This window comes from Tasmannia lanceolata, unplaced genomic scaffold (genome assembly GCF_043159265.1).
Source record: "Tasmannia lanceolata isolate RefF3 unplaced genomic scaffold, GAP_Taslan_0.1 ptg000013l, whole genome shotgun sequence".
Classification (NCBI taxonomy): Eukaryota; Viridiplantae; Streptophyta; class Magnoliopsida; order Canellales; family Winteraceae; genus Tasmannia; species Tasmannia lanceolata.
In genome coordinates this window covers 48,976,598-48,996,857 of record NW_027518690.1, presented here as the reverse complement: position 1 = coordinate 48,996,857, position 20,260 = coordinate 48,976,598, and the positions used below count along the sequence as shown (strand labels likewise).

The 20,260-nt window shown below is 39.6% G+C and overlaps 2 protein-coding genes across 4 annotated transcripts; one reads left to right on the top strand and one right to left on the bottom strand.

The window, feature by feature from the left end:
- The first annotated feature begins 255 nt into the window (after positions 1–255).
- On the top strand, positions 256–1,476 carry LOC143890423 (arabinogalactan protein 41-like). The gene is made up of 2 exons (XM_077395093.1): positions 256–653; positions 1,183–1,476. The coding sequence occupies exons 1-2, from the start codon at positions 536–538 to the stop codon at positions 1,287–1,289; spliced, it is 225 nt and encodes a 74-aa protein (XP_077251208.1). The 5' UTR covers positions 256–535; the 3' UTR covers positions 1,290–1,476.
- A 3,005-nt stretch (positions 1,477–4,481) lies between these two features.
- On the bottom strand, positions 4,482–19,927 carry LOC143890422 (mitochondrial carrier protein MTM1-like). Of its 3 annotated transcripts, none has more exons than XM_077395092.1 (11): positions 19,771–19,923; positions 19,383–19,624; positions 18,847–18,936; positions 14,768–14,836; positions 14,595–14,654; positions 8,612–8,782; positions 6,891–6,990; positions 5,860–5,951; positions 5,564–5,713; positions 5,273–5,331; positions 4,482–4,967 (listed from the first exon to the last, which is right to left on the bottom strand). In XM_077395092.1, exons 2-11 carry the CDS (start codon positions 19,611–19,613, stop codon positions 4,835–4,837), a joined length of 1,155 nt encoding a protein of 384 aa, XP_077251207.1. In that variant the 5' UTR covers positions 19,614–19,624; positions 19,771–19,923; the 3' UTR covers positions 4,482–4,834. The 3 variants fall into 3 exon arrangements, with proteins under 3 accessions (XP_077251207.1, XP_077251206.1, XP_077251205.1); XM_077395091.1 differs by having other exon boundaries at positions 19,761–19,921; XM_077395090.1 differs by having other exon boundaries at positions 19,383–19,927.
- Positions 19,928–20,260: the final 333 nt, after the last annotated feature.

Sequence of the window (20,260 nt, the reverse complement as noted above, 5' to 3'; positions counted from 1 at the left end):
GACGAACAAGAAGGGTAGCATCGGGAGTTTCATAATATTCTAAGGCTAATTCAGTAATCTAGAAATATATGAAAAACGGATGATTTATATAGCCCATTGGATGATTGCCACGTGTAAGAATCTGCGTTGCAACAGCTGGAAAAACCTGACAAGCCAGACTGGCTCTGAAACGGGCGGTCACATGGGTGCGAAAAATACGGGCGGGTCCCACATAACCGGATGCCCATTTATTTTCCAGTTTTATCATCCTCACGTATAAAAACCGAGTTCCTAATCGAACTAGTCCTGTGGAGAGATTGTTAGGGTTTCTGATTGAGAGAGCTTTTTTTTCTTCTTTTTCTCTTCTGCACCTCTGCGAGACCCCATTTTCATATGCTCTGTGTTTTCTTCAGATTCATCACAGAGAGAGAGAGAGAGAGAGAGAGAGAGAGAGAGAGAGGAGGCGGGGAAGAGGGAGAGAGAAATACAAAGATTTTCAGATTCAGGATTTTTTACGTCTTTGATCTCGTGTCTCTGTTAGGGTTTCGATTAGAAAATGGCCGTTTCTAGGGTTTCTTTTGGTGCGATCGCGATCCTTTCTCTCATTTTCAGCATCGTCTTGCCGGAAGTTCAGGCAAATACTCATGCTCCTGCACCGGCTCCGACAAGTGACGGTGAGTTTCCTGATCTTATAATCTGCCTCTCTTTCTTTTGTTCTGCATTTGTCAGTTTTTTTTGTTTTCCGATGATGTAGCGTTTTTCTTTCTTTTTCCTTTTTAATTTTGTGTGGATGTGTGTTTTTGTGTTCTCTCCGTTAGATCTGCATTTTTTTCTAGTTTTCTCTTCATATCTTCGTCTTTAGGCTTACTTTTCCGAGAATAGACCCTCTTTTAATCTCTCATTTCGTTTTCTTTTCCTTTCTCTCTATTTGCTCTGATTTTTTTTCCTTTTTTTTTATTTACGATTGGAATTTGTTGTGGTATTGAAGATTTGACGGTGAGATTCCTGATGTGATAATCCGTCTCTTTTTCTTTTATTCTGCATTTGCGTTTACTCCCTCGTTCGTAGGTTTTTTCGAGTTTTCTTCGTTATATCCAACATTGCTTGCTGGTTTTCCTTGGTTATTTCTTGCTTTGTCTATATGTCAGGGTTTTTTGCGATTATATAACGGTTATTTCTTGATTTGTTGTTTGCATTTATCAGGAACGTCCATTGACCAAGGAATTGCCTACGTGCTGATGCTGGTAGCACTGGTTCTCACATATCTCATCCACCCCATGGATGCCTCCTCCTCTTACAAGCTCTTTTGATTTGGTTGAGTGGCATGTGGGGGGGACTTTCGGCTGTAGGGAGATTTGGTTGCTGATGATGGTTTGGGATTTGGGGTTCTCTCTTTTTCATTTCTTCTTTCCTTCTCTAATTTCTGTTCTCAGGGATTCAGTTTACCTGTTCTACTTGCTTGCTTTGTGAGAGGTTACAGATTCTTTTCTTTTTCCTTATTTGTCTCTTATTATTCTTCTCTCTCTTAAGCCCTGTTCGTTTAAGATTATGACAACTGGTTAAGTCCATAACCTATTATTGGACTAAAATTAATCTTGATTTTGAGTCGAATGACAGGTTTGGGCTCACCATCGGTTGCCATAATCTTAAATGAACAGCAGGGTACTTAGTCTGTGTGCAATCCAACAGGATTCGGCGCAATTTGTTTGTGAAATCTCAATCCAGTTGGATTTTTCCAAACAGATAGCACGCAGAAACTAGCTTAAAATTTGGGAATTAAGGGGGTGTCGGGTCATCCTTGGAAAATGTATTGCCTCCCCAAATGCCTACTACTGTGTTGGGGAGGATCTTTTTTCGTTCTTTTCATGGGGATGGTGGGTGACGTGATATAATGTAAGGACCCTCTGGGCCTCTGATAAAGTTGGAAGGACATCATGATGTTTCTGCTACACCCTGCTTTTCCTTTTGAACAGAACTTTTGCCTCTCTTGTTCAGCCCTTACCCTAAATCCCTTTGCACCATTGAGACTTGAAAATTTTCTCCTATTTGTCGGAAGGGAAATGATATTTCCTCAACTGAAACGGATAAAATCAACCCCCCGTGACGGTTTCTGTTATAATGGTTCACTGCTTCAGGATAATTCACGGCCTTTAATGTTTTTCTTTGCCTTTAAAACTTAACGACTAACATTAGGAGGGATTCTATACGTCGGGGGTGTATCACTTCCCTTTTCGGAATAGTTGAGGTGGACAATCTAGAGAGGGAGGAGAGAGGAGGGAAAGACATATTGGTAGTACTGATACGCCCACGCCTAGAATTTGAGACTAAGTGTATTGCATTTTCGGGTTTTGATTAACTTCCAAATGTGAAAATGGACTCGCGCACTCACAAACATGATAGACGGAAAGCCCTCCTTTCCCTCTTAAATGTGTTGCTGGTGTTACCTCAACCCGAGATAGATTTCACCAACCCAACCCAACCCAACCCGAGCCTTGGGTTGAGGATGATCAACCCTAACTCAACATGCCTCCAAATAGGTCGGGTCGGGTTCAGGTTGAGTCCAGTTGGGTTTGGGTTGAGTCGGGTTCATCTAGGGCCAAACAGTAAATACAAGGAAAAAAAAACATAATGTTAAGCTCTGTTCGTTTTCCCGGGAAAGGAAAAGAAAATGTTTCCCGGGAATTTGACATGGCATTAGGAAAGAAATCCAGGGAATTTGTGCAGGAAAAAGTTTCCCTAGACTATTCACTTGCGTTGGAAAAGGTTTCCAGGGAAACTGCTTGCCCTTCGTTTTGCACTAGTTTTCCAGGGAAACGAAATCTGCGTGTGTTTTTATTAGGAAATGAAATCCCTAAAGGGTGGGAAAATGGGCTTTACCATGTCATTTTTTGCTTTATTGCAAATATTCCACATGTGTAATTATATTTTCCCTGGAAAGCAAGTGAACACCAGAATTCTTTCTTATCAAGGTCTTGTCAGGAAAAAAATAAGCTGTTTTCTAGGGATTTGCTTTCCTGGGAACGCAAGTGAACAGAGCTAAGAAAATCATGAAAAATTAGAGGATGGAGGTTGGGTCTAGTTGGTTGCCAAGGCCTCAACCCTAACCCAACCTAATCCAAGAAAATACCAACCCAACCCAAGCCAAAATCGAGTTGAACCCACCCAAGTTGGCACCCCTAGGAGTGGGTGCAATTTTTCTTGTACGTTGTCGGCTAGGAGAATTCCACAACCACCACATTTCTAAGAAAGCTGAGTGGCCAGAATTTTCATAGAATAAGTAGAATATTCTGACCCTAATTTGTTGATTTGTCTACGGACCAATATTTATACGCAAATACAGAGAAGGCGTTGTTCTCTTTCTTGGAAGTCCACATTTCTTGAATTCAAAGTCCTTTTTTTTTAAATGTACAAATGCTTCGGCTTATCTGAGGTACAGATGCTTCCAATGCCCCTGTTAAAAACGCGTTGAAATGGCATGCTCTCCTCCCGGTCTTGGAATTTGAAATCCACCAACTCCTGTTGAAGGTCTAAGACATTGAGGTCTCCCGGCCCCACTCGTGAAATGATGTGGGCCCCATTGATTTCAACAAATTGGGTCTTTGTCTAATATAGCTGTTCAATGTATTCTTCTACATGCTCTAATGATATGCCGTAGAGAGAACCAATTTCTACAAGATAAACGTACAGGCTTTGTAACAGTTTCTATTTCCTTCATGAATATTTACTTCTAGGGATTTGCTAGGGACCATCGCAGAAGGTCATGCAGCACATAGGATGAATTAAATTAATAAGAATGCATGAGAGAGCAGCCACATAGGATGAATTTAATTAATAAGACAAAATCTGAGCCTATGTGGCTACTCATGCAACAGCCCACCTGCCAAATGCCTTCCGTGATCGTCCCTAGCAAATCCCAGGTTATAGGGACCAATTCCTTTAGCTCTAACACATTTTTGGGTAGATTTACCCGTACTGCGTTATTGATTAAATACCTTTGATACAGTATGCAAGGTAAATTTACTTGAAAGGTTGAATATTGGTGAGGGTTCAAGTGCTTACTCTTAGAAGGCTGGGATTTTTAATTGATGTCAAGCGAATCAAAACACCATTTCCATCATCATTTGGGGCATTTAATCAGGTTGGGATTACTACAAAAGCCATGCTAGTTTCTTGCATTCAATACCCAACACTTCTCTATTATCTCTATTGCCATCACCCGTTTTAGCTATCATGAAATGTTTTCTCTCTTGGATCAACACACAGATCAAACCTCTCATCACAGGACAGTTGCCTGCCCACTATCAATGTATCATACATCCTACTCATCAAAACCCAAACCCCATTTCTTCTTATCAATGTATTAAGGTTCCTTTCAACAGAAATTACCATTACTCTTCCAGTAATTTCAAACTTCAAATTACTAGGCTAGATGTACCAGAACCTTGTGAATGATAGAACATAATGTTCATCCTCCATTTACATTGAGACTCAAAACACAAGAGTGCAAAAAGGGAGATTGAATTCAGCCATGAAGCCCCAAAACCTCCCGGAGAGCCCAAAGAAATGTTAGGCCTTCAAAACGGCTTTTATGATTGACATACAACACAAATAAATAACCATTTTTTCTCTAAAGACTACTCCAAAATTATGCTGCAAATAATGATCACGAAAGCAGCCCTTACAATGGGGCTGACCAATATCTAATATCACTTTGTTGCATTCAAGTCAAAATCTGTGCCGCCTTCTTCATGCCAGGTAGAGTTCATAGAAAATGAGCGTCTTTTGCTTACGGCATCACTGTGTAGCTCTAAGGAGATAATTGGGTGATGGGACAGCCAAAATACAAGTTCTCTCCTCATGGATTTGTGTCTCTTTGATTTAGAACATATTTAACAACTTCATAAAAGGAAACAACAATACCAACTGAAGGGCCAGCACGCCAAACCCTCGGGCCAACACCCATAAAGAGCCCCTTCATCCCCCCATCCCTGTTGCAAGATTTATATATGACATCAAATCAATGAAAGCTAACAAGTTCCAACTAATGGATGACCTCTACTTGCTCCCAATAATTAGATAAATAAATTGGTTTTTGAGCTACTATAGGTAGAGGATGACACCAACAGAAATGATTATACAAGCAGCATGAACATGAACATGAACATATGCATGTACTATGTAACACATTAGATGTATACATGTATAACACAGATGTGGTGCACCAATTTGTCCTGGTTACTAACATCAACATCTTCATATGAAAAATGGGCATAGAAATAAAGATGGAAAATACCTCCAGACTTCAGTTAGTGTTTGTCTAGTCGTCATTGTGGCTGCCCTTACTGGATCCTTCTGAAAAACGATAGCCAGATTCCCCAATTAGTGAACAGGGTAGAGAGTTGAACATTTGTTTCAGCATTAGCCCATTAGCAGATTCACAGACAAGGTCAAATTCTCAGACAGCAATGTTTGTTATTTGGACTTGGTAACAGAGGAATCTGTTTGTAAAAATTCGACAATGAAACAAATTGCAAAACCTACACGGCCCAAGGTTAGGTTGGCATGGTCAAATTTAAGAACCAACCTCTATTTGTCTTCGAGTTTTGGCCACGTCTAGAGGACATGTAGCTGCAGCAGCAAGGGTTCCTGCAACAAAACCAGCGGAGAAATTTGCCCCAAGAACACTTGGTGCATTCGCCTCCTCGCCAACCCATCCAAGTAATCTTCTCCTCATCTGTATAAAAACAGCAAGTATAAAAGTCATAACACATGATAAATTAGCAAAAGCTGCAGAAATGTGCATATTACAAAATCAATTCATGTGCATGCCATTTGCGTAGAAGTTGGTTGCTACACTGCAAATTGAGAAGTAAAACTCACAGGCTCAAGGGTTGACCAGCAAATTGCAGAGAAAGGAACATCACGGGCAAGTTGTGCCCCAACACCCGTCCATAGGATTCGATAGCAATGTACTGTTTCCAGTGAAAGAGAAGCAAGTCATGACATGTTTCACATAAGCTCGCCTGAAAGTTTATACTGATCTGTTGAAGGTCAAAACCAGGTGTCCTTTTCTCAATGCCAAAAGCACATTTAAATAGGTGTATCAAAGTTTATAAAGGAATTGGGCATAAATTCATCAACTAGGCCAAGTTGATGACAAAAAATAATGGAGAGAGAGAGAGACAGAGCTAGTGAAATATAGTGTCTGAATTCAATTATAATGCAAGTTAGTTCTGTCATTCAAATTGGGGTAACGACGGGATGCTTATCATATCACATGCTCCATTTAATGGATGCGCATGCACACCCAACACATGGATGTGAGTCTATCTATGTGTGTACGGAAGAGAGTTTGTTTAGAGAAAGGGTGTGCTTCCACACTATGTAGACAGAAATTAAGCATCTGATATTGAATCAAAGTCCCTATGTTACATGGATTCTTCTGAATGGGTGAAGTATCCGTGTCGGACGCGTCTCAAATTCCAATACCTTGGGATTCATGGAGACACTTCTAGGTCTCTTTTAATTGTTTTTTTTTTCTCTGAATACTGCCGCCACAACCTTACAAGTACTGCATGTTTTAACTTTTATCCACCCTAATAGTAAGTTTTTTATATTTTTATATGAAAATAAAAAATATATTAACTCAACCTACTAAAAATTTTAATATAGTATTTACAATAATTAAAATTTCAGAATTAATTAAAACATTTTGGCGAATCCACAAATCTTTCTTTTTGAAGTTCGCCGAATTCGACACTAGATACTACCCGTGTTGGAATAAGTGTCGGATTCCGACACTCGTACCCGTATTGGTGCAACATAGAATCAAACAGAAATAAGCAACTGAAACTGAATAAAACTTTTGAGCACCGTATGAGTTATAAAAAAATGACTAGAAAATAACATACAGCTCTGAGTAGCATTTGTACTCTTGACAGATGAGAGGACACCAAGTAGAGTCTTCCACAATCCTGGAGGCTTTGCTCCAATTTGAAACTCTCTATATGCCTGTTCTCGACAAGACATGCAATAAATTAAGGGTCTATTACTAGCCATTGATTTGGAAACCAAATAGCACAAATTATAACGGGAAGAAAACAAGATACCATAGTTGTAATTTAGCTTAGGAGACTGTAGGCAATTGCCCAAGTCAACTAGGCAACGAAACTGGAGAAAATTTAGGGAGAAAATAAAAACTTAACATTAGCATGATTTTACAAAGAAATTGAGTCGTTAACATGAATGTACAAAGGAGGAACCTACTTGTTCAGTTGCAGGATGTTTCCCCTTTGATCTGATCAGTATAGAATACGTTGTACTTTCGTTGGTTTTGGATTCGATGTGGAGATGGTCCTGTGGAGTATTCTTGGCTATATGTTGATTGCTATGAGCGCTTATCGCCAGCACGTGGGGGTTGACTAAAAGGAGTGAAAGAATAGGATTTTCTAAGATAAGGATGCCATCAGTGCGAGGACATATGGGATTTACTATTTCTTTGATTTTACCTCCCAAACACTTATGTTTTGCCATGAGTTGAAGGATTGTATGCCTGGCGGAGCAAAAGGCGGTAGAATATTAGATAGGAAAACAATCCAGCAGGGAGTGCTCTTAACAATCCAGGGGTTCAGGGATCATGCGCCTTCTTTGTGATCATAATGGTGGTTTGGTTTGGGCATGCTTTTCTGTGGTCCTATTGCTAATAGAGACTTGAACGAGGTGAGGACGTTCATGCTTCTCTAACTGTATTTGTATATTCCATTCTATGCCAGTGGTGGTCATCAAAGAGAATTCACATAACATTGTTATATGGGTGAGCAAGGGTCCTCTCCATGGAGATTAGCAGAGCCACTCAGAGAGGTTCCAAATATTAGTGTAGATTTAGATCTCTTTTTCCATCACATCAATAGGTACGCTAATGGTTAGGCCAATCCTTTGCAAAAGAGGGTATTTTCAGTAAATTGACAAGCTCCTTGTTCCCTGGGTTGTTGTGCCATTTTCTTCATAAGTTATTCACTTCCTATTTTTACTTAATTTCCAGTTATTAAAAAAAAGCATATTCCCTTCCATCAATTACAGAAAATTGTCATTAATGAATTTTCAAAAGGGTATGTTTTGCAAGTGCACAGTTGGGAACTGATATATGCCTCGTATAACCATGGTTTTAAATTTCGATTTCGGTCAAATTTCGGTCCTCGCTGAAACCAAAATGTCGGCAGAAATTCAGTAGAAAGTACCGAAATTTCGATTTTTTGGGCCAAAATTTCGGCGGAAATTCTGTAAAAAACTAAAAATGGCATTTTTTCGAAATTCCGGCCGAAACTCCCGAAATTTGGTAAATTTCGCTTTCGGTGCATTTCGGTTTCGGACTTGACTGAAATCTGAAATTTCGGATTTCGGCCGAAATTTAAAACCATGCCTATAACAACTAGTGCAACTATAACGCGGATGTTACCTTATCTAGAAAATATAAGATGTATTTTGTCGAGATAAAAAGAATATTGATTCATGAAACTGGCCACTAGAAGGTGAATACTCAATACAAGCCCCAGCTCTTAGGCCATTGTGATACATTTGTCAATAGGTAAGAAATGCACACTTAATCAAATAATCAACATGAAGAATTGGATACCTGCATTCGTGTTCTTGCCAGTTCAATAGGAGAACAAGAAATGCAAGCTAACGAGCGTGCCATTGAACCTGCTACTAGAGGGGCATATGGTGTCAAGTACGGAGCATTTTGGGTTGTAAATTCTTCAATCCAGTTGCGGAAAATGTCGTAGCAAGGTAAGTATATACCCACCTGGTTGGCAATTTAGGCAAGTACTTGGCCCATCAGAAAACCAGTCTAAAAATAAAACCCAAATATAAATTCTATATCGTGGGATTTTTTTCAAATGACATTTTAGTTTCAAGCTGTAACAAAGACATGGAGAAGAGGTCTCTTACTCCACAACTTTGAAAAACAGACATGCATATACAGTTAATGGCTGTCTTGTTCCGTGCATACTTACAAGAAATATTGGTTTGTTAAGCATAAGCTAAAGAAAAACTCATCTAGATAAATAGAAATGCACGACGGAGATAATTTAATAAATAGAAATGCATGACGGAGATAATTTATCATGAAGACTAACAACAATTTTAACAAAACACACAACCAAAACATGTGGAGAAAGATGGCATGCCTGTGAATGCCTATTGAAGCAACTTGACCGTGTTTTCTTGTTTTGTTGAGTAGATGTCCTTAACACCCATGTAACAATGGCACCACATACCTTATAGATCCAAATATATTGATATCTGCGAATGACATTGCTTGTATTCCATGTATTCCAATTTCTCTTCTTGCAAATGATGTACAACATGCTGCTACTACAGACAGAAGATCAATCTTCTATTGAATCTTCAACTTTGCCTGTGGATTGTAGTTCTACTCTTCATCCCTCCATGCTCTCTTACATCCAAGAAGGAAAAAAGCTATGGTAGAAGAGATGAATGCGTTATGCTCAATGGACAAGACGTTTTTCTCCAACCTGGATGTCGAAGGTACAATCCCAGCCGGTGTTTAAAAATGTGGATGCGGCCGAAGAAAATACGAGTCAACTGGACACGACGCGGGCAAGTATTTGGTTGACGCGGCTGAGTATTCGGTTGGCGTGGTCATAATCCGGGAGAGTCAAAGGAGTTTTTATTGACTATGTAGGGCAAAACGCGGAACACGGATGCGGCGCAACGCAGCCAAGGTAAAAGGGATTCAACTCGAGGGAGTTTTAAAACTATGATCCTACCCCCCCCTCCCCCCACCCCGGAAACCCACGCACACACAAAAAAGAAGTGCAATGCTCTCGTTGGCACCAAACTACTCTAGCCGAGGGAAAGGATGGCGTTGGTTGTCAGTCGCTATTTACTATTAAATATCATCATGATGGAAGTACAAAGCAATTGTAAGCTAGGATGGACCCAAGGATATAGTCAAGCATACGGAATTTGATTACTTCAAGACCTTTTGATGGGGCCAATCCTAGGGCCCATATATTTTTTTGAATGATAATCCATATTTTAATTTTAAGTGTGTTTTAGAAAGGGGTGCCGGCATCAATTAAGGGGAGATCATTAAAGTACTTTTGGGGTGTCCTTATCAAACATACTAAAAATAGTAAGTTCGAGTTTACTAAATATAGTAGGTCCACTATCTATTTGGTTTTGATTAGGAGTTTAAGTTTGTAAGAAATTTTAAATTAAGTTGTGTTAGGAGTTAATGTAGTAGCGGATTGCAAGGTTAGATTAGAAGTTGAAGTTAGACCAGAAGTTCAAGATCAAGTTAGTCTTGGAGTCCAAGTTTTATTTGTCTACAAACGTTAGGCCTTTGGGCCAAATTTGACACACAATATAGAATATAAAAGATTGAAGATTTTTGCTCCCAAGCTTGATTGAACTATAGCCCGGGAGAAGGCCCCTAAGGGTAATCTCTCCCCTTCTCTCTCTACTTATTTCTTTTTTCTCTCTTTCTCTTTATCTCTCTTTCTCATCTCATACAGTTTCTCTGTTTCTTCTTTTTTTTCTTCTCAGGTTTTTCCCTTTTGCCGCCAACACCCCCTTAAGGTCAACCCTCTTTGCCAAAAACCCCTTTCCTCACTCTTTTCCCCTTCCATCTCACCGCCAACTCTGTTTCCCCTTTCTACACCCTCTTTCCACCTTCCCCTATTCCCTTTCCACATTCCATTTCACCCTTTTTCACATCTCTTTCACCTACCCTATTCCCAATCTCTTTCACCTCCCCTTTTCCCAATCTCTTTCCTTACACAATTTATGCTCAAGAGCCAGTCTTTATCAATCTCTTCCCCAAACATTGATCTTTACCCATTCTTTATCAAATATGTAGCCTTCCTGAACCTTTCTTTAAAGTTTAAACATTTTCAAGAAACCCGTCAAGAATTCTAGAACCCACCAAGTGGCTAGCCCTGCGTCCTCCAAATTGCTAGTGTGTGGGGGCGGCCATGTTGGAAAGGATCCAAACGGAAGATTTTCTGCAAATAAGGAAGTTTATCATTCTTGACCATTGTGCTCTTTGCACTGAGGATGGGGAAACAATAAATCATATTCTTCATTGCAAATTTGCAAGGGAAGTATGGAGCAAACTGCTAAGTAGATTTGGGATGGAATGGGTCTTCCCTGAAAACATTATGGATTTGCTTCTTGGATGGTCCCTGGTCCCCTGGAAGAAGGAAGAATCCTCTGGAGTCTATCATTTCTAGCTATTACCTAGGTGCTTTGGAAAGAAAGAAATGCCAGATCGTTCAGAGGCATTTCAAAAAATGTGTCAAATGTATTCATAAAAGTAATCGCTCTAACAATTGCATGGGCAGGGATTGGTGGGAATGATGGAAGGAAATTTGCTTAAGCTCCCTTGCTTCAAATTTATATTTGCTTATGACTCGTGGGAATGATGGAAGGAAATTTGCTTAAGCTCTACCCCTTCCCAAAAGACCAATCAAGTTTGGGAGCCTCCTCAAGTTGAATTTTGATGGTTGGAGTCTAGGGAACCTTGGTCCAGTAGGGATTGGTGGCGTCCTTAGATTTGATATTGGGGGAGTGATTTCGGCCTTTGCAGGGCTAATTGGAGTAGCGGATGCCTCGAAAGCAGAAGTTCGGGCTGTTCACCAAGGGGTTAAGCTATTGGATCGAAACCAAATGTATAAAGTGGTGGTTGAAGGAGACTCCCTAGATGTTATTCGATGGCTAAGTGGCTCTCAAAATCACCTGTGGAGGTTTGATAGCTTCCTTGACGAGATGTTTGATAGATTTGGACCTTCCTTGATAGCATTCCATCATGTTCGACGATCCGTCAACTCTGTGGCGGACAATTTAGCTAGAGAAGGAGTCTCTAAAAAAGTTTTGGCTCTGTTTGATACATTGCCGCCTTGATTTTCTTTTTTTTGTGAGCCATTGGCTCGTTTTCACTTTCTAATACTTCTTGTACTTCGACCATCTCGGTCTTTTCATTATAATATTTGGCTACCATTCAAAGAAGCCACCAAGAATTCAAGAACTTTGTCGGCCATCAACTTGGTACTAGAGTGGAATTTATAATGATCTTTCTGTACCCATCCCGCATCACCTTTTCTCTAGTTAGACAAGTAAATTCAGTCCATGCACTCATCTTTGTTGCTCTGGCCACTATTTCAAATTGACGTAGAAAACACTTTTTTTTATGGAAATCATCATGAAGTGTATATGAAGCAACCCACCTGAATTTGTTGCACGGGTGAGGGGAAGGTCTAGTATGATTGTGTGATGAAGATAGTAGGCCAAATAAGTGGCATATTTGCTCATTGGTATTTATTTACGTGTTTTTAGTTTTCCATGTTATTAAGTTTCTATGATTTTATTTCCATGTTTTTAGTTTTAGGGCTTTTATTTTCCATGGAATTTTATTTCCATTGCCTATATATAAACCTCATGTATAGAACTTTAATTAGTTTTGGAGGATTAATTGATTGATTGAGATTTCTCCCCTCTAATTCTTTTCTTCTTCTACTTCTAGTTCTCCTCTCCTCTTCTCCCCCTATTCTTCTTCTATTCTTCTCCCCTTCTCTTTTCTCCTCTTTCTCCTATTTCTTCTATTTCTCTCTCCCAGTTCTACATCAATGTGTAAATTGCAGGAAGATATTTATGGTTTGAAGTAATCTCCTAGAGCGTGGTTTGATAAGTTCGGTCGTGTAGTAGGAATGTAGGATCTTTTAAGTCCAGTCGAGGTCAAGCCAATCATTTCATGTTTAGTCAGTACAGAGTGTCGAGCATCATGTTGATGATATCACCATTTCCAGTGGTGATGCAATTGGAATCAGTGTTTAAAACACGGATGAAGGTCAAAATGCAGCCAAGAAAATCCTAGTCGACTCGGCATGATGAGGTCGAATACACGGTTGACGCGGCTGAGTACTCGGTTGACGCGGTCATAACTTAGGAGAGTCAAAAGAGTTTTGATTGAGTTCGTAGGGTAAAACGCGGACTTGGACAATAACACGGCCAAGAAAAAAGGGAGTCAACTCAAGGAAGTCCACGATGGCACGGGGAAGTTTTGAAACTATGGTTGGAATTTGAGACATGAAGAGGAAGTTTAAATAATATTTTAAGACCTAAGATGTGGAATAGCAACACTATTTTCTAGGTATAGCTGTAGCAAGAGAAAAGAATGGCATACGTTTATCCAAACAGAAATATGTGACAACTGTTTTTTATGATAGAAAATTTTATTAAGGAAGAAAAGGGGAGAACCCCACAACCAAGATGGTTAATTCAAAGGGAAGAAAGGCAAAAAAAGAGCAGACTATGCCCCCACAAACAGGGAAGCTCAAGGAGAGGGGAAATCAAAAATCTCCAAACGAGCCCTATCTTTCTTTTTTTCTGAATGGTTCCAAACGAGCCCTATCAACTCCCAATGTGTGACAAATTTACTAACAGAAACAAAAATGTTAGACTCTAAACCTGCTGATATGCCTATGGATCCAAATATAAAATTGGCTCTTGATTTTGGTGATAAATTTATTGATCCAACGCCGCACAGACTTCCAGTCGAAAAGCTGATTTATTTTACTATTACATGTGCGAGCATCACATTTGTTGTGGGAGTGGTGGGTCAGTTTATGCATTCTTCTACTCAAATGCATTGGGAGGCAGTGTGCAAAATTCTTAAGTACCTCAAGATGCTTCAAGAAAAGGCCTTGCACACAAGAAAGTAAATAACCTTGATATTATCAGCTATTTAGATGTTGCTTGGGCTTGATCAATTTCCGATAAGTCAACTATGGGTTAGCGCACGCTTGTTAGTGGTAATCTAGCATCTTGGAGAAGCAAGAAACAAGATTTTGCTCGTTTGAGTGCAGAAGCTGAACATAGAGCAATGACTCATACTACATGTGAACTAATGTGGGTGAAAACTCTAATGAAAGAGTTTGAAGTTGTGGTCGATAGATCTATGGCGATTGTTTTGCGACAATCATGCAATCTATATTGCAAGCAATCTAGTGTTCCATGAAAGATCAAAGCACATCGAGGTGGACTGTCATTTTGTTCGAAATGCTGTCATGAGTAAGAAAATCTGCACTCTGTTTGTGAAGACACAAGATCCGCTGTGTGATGTGTTTGCAAAGGCTCTTGCTCATAGTCGTTTCCTTTTTATGTGTTCCAAGAAAGGCATGGGTGATATATATGCAAAAGCTTGATGGAGAGTGTTAAAGAAGATACAATTACATTTGTTATTACGGTATGGTGTGGTTAAGTGTGTAGGGGCATTACTATAATGTATAACCCTTCTTAGTTAATGTAAAAGTGACTGACGACCACCCTAGGTCAATCACACTTCTCCCAAAATCGTCTTTTTCTCTTTCCCTCTCTTCGTTTCTTTTCTCTGTTCTCTCTATTTCATCATCTCACATCATCAAATTAATTGTACAGATATGTGGAAATATTGGATTGCAAGGATCACCTTGTCAGAACACCATGAACATGTCTGACACCGAGAGACATGTACAAGTAACATAACTAATGATCTTTCATACATAGCATCCAAAGATAGAATCCCGGCTACCAGACAGCTAAAAAAAACTTACAGTAGGTATGGCCAATGCTAAGCCCGCATTGGTCCCTCTCCACAACCTAGTAAATCCTTCCTGCAAAAACTCTTTTTGTTAGGATGCTCGTTGCAATTTTTATACTGAAATGGAAAACTGGTGACAATAATAACAAGAATTATACTCGCATGTTACTAAATAGATGTACCTACCTGTCTAATGATTTTGTAGAAGACATCCATTGTCCCCTTGTACTGAAAAACATCCATTGTTCCTTTATACTGAAAACAAATAGGGCAAGACAATTCAGTACGTAGAATTCTGCCGGGAAGCATGATGGGGAACATCTCACATGCGAAAACTATATTTCAGAGTCAATCAATTACGGAGCAGAATAGGCATCAGAGAACAAGAACAGTTTTAGCATTCCAAAGGAAGAGATGAAACAGATAGGGATCCAGTAGAAGCATGTTTGTAGAATAGTAGAAGATTACTTCAATTCTGAATAAATAATGATCGCAAACGATTCATAAAATAAATAAATAATGATCATAACATTTACGCAAGCTTTATGACAAAGTATCAAGTGATTCTTCTGGTGTGAGCAATGATAAAAGTATTGTTCTAAAGTTCTGAACAAAACCAAATTCGATTAACAATGTATGTAGAAACTCCTGTTACTTCAAGAGATATATAACTCAAGTCTACAGGCATGCATATACTTGATAAAAAAAAATTCCCATAATGATCATGATACTAGAACATCCTCAAACTCAAAACTCAACTCTACAAGCATGCATATACAGGAGAAATTCTCTCCCATAATGACCATGATACTTTAACATATAGATCTGGGCCCTCTCAATTGCATGCATTTCGATTATGGAGAAAGTTTTTATAGCGTTCGTTTAATTTGTGTTTGATGTAGATTTTTGGACTACAGACGAAACACTACAACAATGAAATGAGCCAACCTGGTGTATCACCCCCCAATAAAATCCACGATGCTTTAAAACAACGTGTTTCCTATTATCTTTAAACGACGCAAGAAAGGGGACTGCAAGCATCCAATTGACCTTCGTTTCAAAATGAGTCCTACGGTGGCCAGATACGATATGTAGATTTTTGGACTACGGACGAGACACTACAACAATGAAATGAGCCAACCTGGTGTATCACCCCCCAATAAAATCCAAGATGCTTTAAAACAATGTGTTTCCTATTGTCTTTAAACAACACAAGAAAGGGGACTGCAAGCACTCCAATTGACCTTCGTTTCAAAATGAGTCCTATGGTGGCCAGATACGATATATTTCGTGAAGACGTTCTTTTTTTGTGAATGACAACAATTTCATTAAAAAGGAGCAAAGCTAAAACGGAGATGGTCAAACTGATCCAAACAGAAAGAGAAAGAGAAGAATGACACAAAATGCTCAACGAGGAAGTTAATCAAATGTCTCAAGCTCCAATCTCAACACCTTTGAATGGGCTAGCTGGTCCGCCTCACTATTAGTCAAACACTAAACATGCTAAAAAGGTGTGGTGTGCCCCTCAATCCTATCCAGCACCTCTTCAATAGAATCCACAAATCCCTAACCCCATCCTTCACTAAATGAACAACATTGAGTGAATGTCCTTCCACAATGAGTGAGTTAAGGAGGATCATGATCCATTAGCCAAATTCCACTCAACAAATCTTATACTTCCACATCATTAGAATCCTTCTCACCAATTGGATCGGAGAAGGTCCACCAAACCTCACTCTCAACACTACGAAGCAGGCCTCAAATTCCAGCAAGATGGGCTTTCCCAAGCTAGAGCCGTTGAAGTTCATCTTAAGATGGCTCGGGGTTGAGAAGAGTCAGAAGACCACCTATGAGTAGGTTTGTACGCACTTGACTTACACAACCAAACCTTGCCCCAAGCGCGCTTAATAGAAGACTCCGAAATACGGCAAAAATGGAGAAGAATGATAGCCCAAATGGACAATGGTAGATATAATCTATTGTTGCTTACTATTCAAAAAGAATCCAGTGGGCTCTCCTAAAAGAGCATTTCTTTTTTTGAAAATTGACATAAAAGAGCATTTAAAGACTCTATTATTCATTTCCTTCGAAAGAATCCGCAGGGACGCAAATAAAGCTAAACCCCAAAGGATACGAGCTCTAACTGGCCAAGGAGCAAAATTTCACACCTTGAAGAGATCCAGAATATGGTCTGGCAAGTCCGAAGAGACCCAAAATACACAACAAGATTTCTATGGCAAACCTACAGTGAAAGAAAACTAGAAAAGAAGGTCCATTGTTTCCTCATCTGTAAGACAAGGCACAATGGCAAATAACATTCCAGTGGTGACTGCAGAGGTGGTTGACAAGGACCTTAGTAGCAAGTCAGGCGGTTCAACAAAAATTGCTTACCCGATTAGGAGTATGGACACTCCAATCCATAGCTATGAATTCTGTTCCGTTTTATCACAAATAGCCATAATGTTCCATTCCGAAATGAAAAACGGAACAGAATGCAGAATGAAACTTTCCTCCCTCTGTTTCGCGATGTTCCAGCTTGTTCCGGTCCATTCCAGTCTGTTCAAGACTGTTTGAAACAGTCGACAAAAAATTCTCTCTCTCTCTCTCTCTCTCTCTCTCTCTCTCTCTCTCTCTCTCTCTATATATATATATATATATATATATATATATATATATATATTCATATTTGGCATTTTTGGAATTTTCCTTTTTAACCCTTTTTAGTGATAGATTTATAATCGTTTGAGGGGGATGCATTTTAACCTTCCCAAACAGAGTTAAAACACACCAAAACCTCTTATTTTCTCACTATTGTAGAACCCATTCCAAAAAAAATTTGGACTCCTTAAAAAAATTCCATTGATTGTAATGTCTTTTCCAAAAGGGAAAAAAACAGGCGAAACCTCAAAACGTCCCATTACATTGAACAAAAATATGCCCCAGAAAGGAATTAATAATTTAGCTCCAGAGCCTTCAAGTCAGGAAGCAAAGGACAAAACTAGTTGATAGTCTAAAGACTGAAATGCAAACTTCGCATTTGACGACCAAATCCAAAACCTTCAATCCTCAATTTGTTTGGTGTACGCCGAGTCAAGCTTAGTCATGAAGGCAACAACCAAATCAATCTCTCTGTCAAAATACTGCTTACGAAACTACACTTTCCAAACAACATTACCATCCTACCTACCAAAGGAATCCCCACACCGATCTCACACTTGGAAGCAACCCGAAATAACTCAGGAAAGTTATCACCAAGGAAAGAAGCCAACACCAAGAATCTAGCCAAAAGTGAATCCTCTCCTTAGATACACTTGCCCCAGCTAGCCTATCAGCATCACTATTTATCGATCTTTTGATATGCTTGAAGGAAATAGATGAATCAGCCACACGGTCCTCAATCTTGTCGAAGTAATGCACAAATTGCCATGGGGAGGCATGGGACCCCTTGAGCCACCTTATAACGTTGAGAGAGTCTCCCTCTACTATGACTTGGTCCAAGATGCTATTCTCTATCAACCTGATGCCCAGAGGCAGAGCCAGGAATTTCACTTGGGGGGGCCACCGTAATTTACACTTGCCTGCATTGGTCATTGGGGGGGGGGGGGGGGGGGGGGCATGGCCCCCCTCATGCTATATGTGCCTCCGCCCCTGCTGATGCCCTGCAAGACCGCTCTAACCTCCACCTCATTGGAGTCAGCAATCACTGTTGGACTTGAGAACGCCCACCTCGTTAGACCCGCTCTCGTATCTGTTAACACCTCCAACTCCAGTCGGTCCAGGATTTCCACTAGACCCGCCAAAGTTAAGCTTTAGCTGACCTAAACCCGGCAGCTCCCAATCATGTGAGATCGCGATCACCTGCTCTGAACTAACACAAAGGATAGTGAACACCTCCAACTCCATCCAGTTCAGCATATTAATCATTGAGCATCAAAAGAGAGACATGTAGTACAAAGGAATGTTGCAGAACCCTAAGTCCATCTTTATGCAAAATAGAGAAGAAGCTACAATAATTTATCTTCTAGATATAGTTTTGGCGGATGTTGGATTTTTTTTTTTAAGATATCAATATTGCACTACTTAATGAAGGATGACAAGACCAATCTCATGGATGACAAATTTCAATACAGCGAGATGACATTAATTCATTTGAACAGAGTCCTCTTTCTAAGGAGGCTATTAAATAGAAAAAAAAGATTCACTTGGTTCTCTCTATTACTTCTAAAAGATAACCAAAAAAAATAAAATAAAATTCTAGCGTGTACCATTTTTGGACCAGCTGATGACATACGCCTACCGACATGATGCTGAGAAAGTGAATAAGGAACCCCGGCCGCCTGTGCTTGCAATCTGGTCTGAAGAGAGGAAAATAATGATGATGACCATTAATATCCAGTCCATCAAAAACTCCAAAATCATCATACTCAAAGCATCTAACGCCCTGTTCGTTTAAGATTATAACAACAGATTGTGAGTGCCAAACCGATTATTGGACTCAAAATTATGTTTGAATTTGTGTCCAACAATCGGTTTGGCACTCACATTCGGTTGTCATAATCTTAAACGAACAGGCAGTAAGCATTAACAATCGTTATGGTGCATTGAAAACTTAAATTTACAATCATTTTACATTTATTTGAGATTTTTACACATGTTTTGAGACTTTTTTTTATCAAAACATGTGTAAATTTAAGTTTCCAATGCACCTTAGCAAAACCCATCAAAATAACAATTGGGTTTCTTAATAAATTCCAAAAGAACAAAAAAAAGGCATAGAAAGAAAGAGAGAAAGAGAGGTTACCTTTGCTACATCTAGAGGATTAACAAGGATTGCCGAAACAAAGGCAGCACCTGCTGCAGAAAAGGCACGTTCTCTAAAACCCATTTTGAAATCAGAGAGAACATTGGCATTTTGAAGAGAAGATCTCGCTTCCCTTCCTTCGGAAAAAACAACCTCAGACATGGAAACATTCGATCCTCCCTCAAACTCCACACTCAACCATGAGGGAATGGTATGCCTTGAACAACCCATCCTTTCATTCTCTACAAACAGAACCCAAAAACCCTAATTATATATAAGAATGGGGGTGACAAAAAGAAGGAGAAAGAAAGTAAGCTTCAAATCGTGTTGAAAACGTTGCGTTGATGTCTTCTGTGAGAAATAATAATAAACACGAACACTGTTTTACTTCTTTCTTCTGATTTTTTTTGTTGAATGGAAGAGAAGAAATGTGAGGTAAACGGTTGAGATTGAAGGGCGGGGAGGGAATTTGTGAAAAACCCAATAGACACGCATATCTAACACAGACGTGGCTTCGTTGCCTTTGTTCTAGAGGGAGAGGCGAAATTACTGAGAAAAACCCTATTTATTTTCCATGGGCCTTCCATTTGTTTTCGTACTGGGCTTTATGTTGGGTCCTATGGGTTTCACTTGAGTTTGGTATTCCTCAAAAAATAGTTATAGAAAAATGAAGCAATGCTAAGCTGAAGGGCACCCTTCCATAATCTTACTTGCAAGGAGAGTGCCCCTATTGGATCCACGTCACCTAATTGCATTTATCATTCTTTTAATTTTGTATTTTTCAGTGGCATTATAAATGCGGTTGGGATGCGTGGATTCGATAGGCACCCTTGCAGGTGGGTTTCTGCAAGGGTGCCCTTCACTTTAGCTCTCCTCAT